The 3,499-nt window shown below is 53.6% G+C and overlaps 1 protein-coding gene across 1 annotated transcript in view; it reads right to left on the bottom strand.

The window, feature by feature from the left end:
• Positions 1–511: 511 nt before the first annotated feature.
• Cdkn1a (cyclin dependent kinase inhibitor 1A) overlaps positions 512–3,499 on the bottom strand; it is a 6,956-nt gene continuing 3,968 nt past the window's right edge. Inside the window, exons 2-3 of the mRNA XM_031348204.1 lie at positions 2,486–2,935; positions 512–1,859 (exon numbers count right to left, since the gene is read on the bottom strand). Coding sequence (XP_031204064.1) covers positions 1,810–1,859; positions 2,486–2,924 — 489 coding nt within the window. The 5' untranslated portion in view covers positions 2,925–2,935 and the 3' untranslated portion in view covers positions 512–1,809. The remainder of the gene's footprint in view (positions 1,860–2,485; positions 2,936–3,499) is intronic.

Consider the following 3,499-nt stretch of genomic DNA (forward strand, 5'->3'; position numbering starts at 1 on the left):
AGACAGAGTGAAGGCTAAGGCAGGAGATGGAGAAGTGGCTTCCTGGACCACAACCGAAGAGAGTGCAGTCCCTATGGGATGGTAGGACTCAAGGGGTTAAAGCTGATTGCCGCCAATTCTGACTTAGTCGAATACAGAACACTCAGGAGAGATGCACGCTATAGCCCGTGTGTGTGCACAGGCGCACAGCATACACACAAAAATAAATAAATTCCAAATTTTTAAAGAACTATTTCTGTTAAACTAAATTGAAGATTTAAAAAAAAAAACCTATAAATTTTGTCTCAAAATGCAAACAAAGGCCCAGGCTACAACTCAGTGGTAGAGTCCTTGCCTATCTTGTTCAAGGCCTTAGGTTCAAGTCCCATCACTGGGGCTTGGAGGGTGGGGGGATTATTGCATATGCGTACACTTGTAGACACAAAACCCCGGGTGGGTGCAAACAACAGGTCTCAAACACACGTGCACACGCACACGCACACCATTTGCTCTAATGACAAGCCATTACAAATCATCTAGAAGGATTTATTGAGCACCAGCTTTGGGGTAGGGTGTGAGGATTCAGGGCAGTGCAGGGCATGGTCCCTGCACACGGGAGATTTACAATCTGAATGAAAACAGGGATGGGGGGGCTACGGATAAACAGTCCAGGTCCTGAAACAGGGGTGTTTGGGGTTGGGGTCAGACCCACTAAGTGCTTCAACACCCACAAGTTATTCGACACTGGGAAAGGATCGGCCACGGCTGAGTGTCCGGTGGACTTCCTTAGCCCCAGAGGCATCATCTAAGCCTGGCTCCTTGTACAATTGCTACTAAGAAATGGAAGAAGTCACTGAGGACTTCAGCGCCTGGGGTCCCCATCCCAGATAAGCCCACGCCCTCTCACCACACACCACACCCCCAGGGATTCTCTCTGGGAGGCCTGTCTCACCACCAAGGACCCACAAGGAGGGCGGTTGCCACTGGAGCTGCCTGAGGTAGGACCAGAGAACCCCACTCAGTGTACCCTGTATAGCCATTCCCTTCCGGTCCACTGAGCTATGGGGCAAGTGCCTAGAGATGCCTCTTGCTGATCCGGGGAGGGGAAGGATGTGGAGAGGGAAGAGCAGCAGATCACCAGGTTAACCCTCAAAAATAGAGGGGCAGCTGGCAGAGACTCACTGGGGAGGTGGGCTCCCCAGGAGCGGCAAAGGGGACCCAGAGTGGGGACCATTCCCGTCTTTACAGGGTTGAGCAAATGTCAAGGGTTGGGATAGTTAAGGTTGGGTCCTAACCGGGCATCCTTGTTCTAGGCTGTGACTGCTACACTGTCATCCTAGCTGGCCTTAGAGGTGACAAGGAGACCCCCCAAAGTCCTACTCAGTTGGTCAAAGTGCTTGTAGGGTCTGAGGATCACCCCCAGGTAAGAAGTGGCAAGGAAGCAGGCAGGGAGTTGGGGAGAGGGTTGGGCGAGACAGGTATAGATGGGATGAAGCCAGTGCGACCTTCCCTCCAGGATAGGAAACACAGAGCTTGGGTTGAGAAGGGCTTAAATAATAATCTACATAATAAAAATCCCCCACACTAAGGGGCCTACCGTCCTACTAATTCAGGCTTGTTTGTCTGTTTTTTTTTAGTTTTTTTTAAATAACTCTAAGTTTGGAGACTGGGAGAGGGCAGGTAGAGTATATATATACAGGAGATGTTTAAATTAAAACACAAATAATAATTAAGACACACAGAGTGAGGGCTAAGGCAGAAGATGGGCAAGAGGCCTCCTGATCCACATCAGACGAGGGCGAGGCTCCTGTGGGCACCCCTGTGGGCACTTCAGGGCTTTCTCTTGCAGAAGACCAATCTGCGCTTGGAGTGATAGAAATCTGTGGAGAGAGAACAGATGTCAGGCCAGAGGCCGAGGGGAAGGACATCATCACTCCCCAGAGTCAAGGGGACATGTGGCTAGTCATGGGGAAGAGCCACAGGGTGGGCACTACACCTCCTAGTCTGAGGGCTAGGGCCCCTCTAAAGAGGTTAGAGCCCCCCCCACCTGGAGTTAGTCATAGGAAGTTGTGAGTTCCGGTGCTGGGAATTGAACTCAGGCCCTCTACAAGAGCAGTAAGTGCTCTCATCCGCTGAGCCATCTCTCCAGCCTGTCTCCCTTGTTATTCATTGATTGAGTTGACAGTACAGGAGATGGAACCTAGGGCATGGACATGCTGACCCGGCTCTTCCCTAGTGGGTTCCAGGCCAAGTGCTCTACTGCCAACCCCCACACTATACAGGGCCTTCCGGTCACTGCAGAGAAAAAAAAAATGCCTGGATCACGTGACCATCAGCTGTTCCTCTCAGCCCCAGGTCCCTCACCTACGGAATGACAGGGTGTGGGGGGGAAGAGCTAGAATGTTCTCTGGCAAGGCGATTCTCAGCAGGATGCCCTCCCCTCAGCAGGATGCCCTCCCCTCTCCAGGCCTCCTGCTGGATCTTTCCTCTCTACTCCTGTCCTTACCTGTCAGGCTGGTCTGCCTCCTTTTGCGGCCCTGAGATGTTCCTGGCCCACCAGGGGAGTCTTCAGGCCGCTCAGGGGCGTGAGACACCAGAGTGCAAGACAGCGACAAGGCCACGTGGTCCTCCGGAGCTGGCCCCTGCAGCAGGGTAGAGGAGGTACTGGGCCTCTTGTCCCCTCCCAGGTCATCACGGTTGCGGGACCCAGGGCTCAGGTAGATCTTGGGCAGCCCGAGGCTCTGAACACGCTCCCAGACGAAGTTGCCCTCCAGAGGCGTCTCAGTGACGAAGTCAAAGTTCCACCGTTCCCGGGCCTCCCGGAGACAGCCCTCCATGAGCGCATCGCAATCTCGACGCAACTGCTCGCTGTCCACGGGACCGAAGAGACGCCGGCACACTTTGCTCCTGTGCAGAACAGGTCGGTCATCACCAGGATCCGACATGGTGCCTGTGGCTGAAACACAAGAAGAACCCCGGTCACTATGGAAACTACCCCATCAATCACAATCTCCCAGCTCCCTCGGGTCCTCCCAGGTGTTTTTCCACCACACCAGGAGGCTCAGGTGGGTGTTGAGTTCAGCCGGCCCTGCACCCCAAGGTCACAGCTCATGTCCACAGAAGCCAATACATTACAGAAGCAGGGGTCACGGTCCTGTTTACACCAGGCATGCTATCAGCTAAAATCAATGCCTCGTGCTAACCCGTCCTTCATGGGTGTGAACATCCTGAATACGTGTGAATTGCCAGGTCCAGTGGTTTCCCTATCCTGTTGTCTCGGTGATAACTCCATCCCGCCAATCAAAGGTGCCCGGGACTTTAGGATAAGACACATAAACTGTAGCACTGGTGCCGCTCTTCCGCACCACCTTTAAAAAGTGACTCCATGCCGGGCGGTGGTGGCGCACCCCTTTAACCCCAGCACTTGGGAGGCAGACACAGGGCAGATTTCTGAGTTCGAGGTCAGCCTGGTCTACAGAGTGAGTTCCAGGACACCCAGGGCTACACAGAGAAACCCTGT

Source organism: Mastomys coucha, unplaced genomic scaffold (assembly GCF_008632895.1).
Source record: "Mastomys coucha isolate ucsf_1 unplaced genomic scaffold, UCSF_Mcou_1 pScaffold3, whole genome shotgun sequence".
Classification (NCBI taxonomy): domain Eukaryota; kingdom Metazoa; phylum Chordata; class Mammalia; order Rodentia; family Muridae; genus Mastomys; species Mastomys coucha.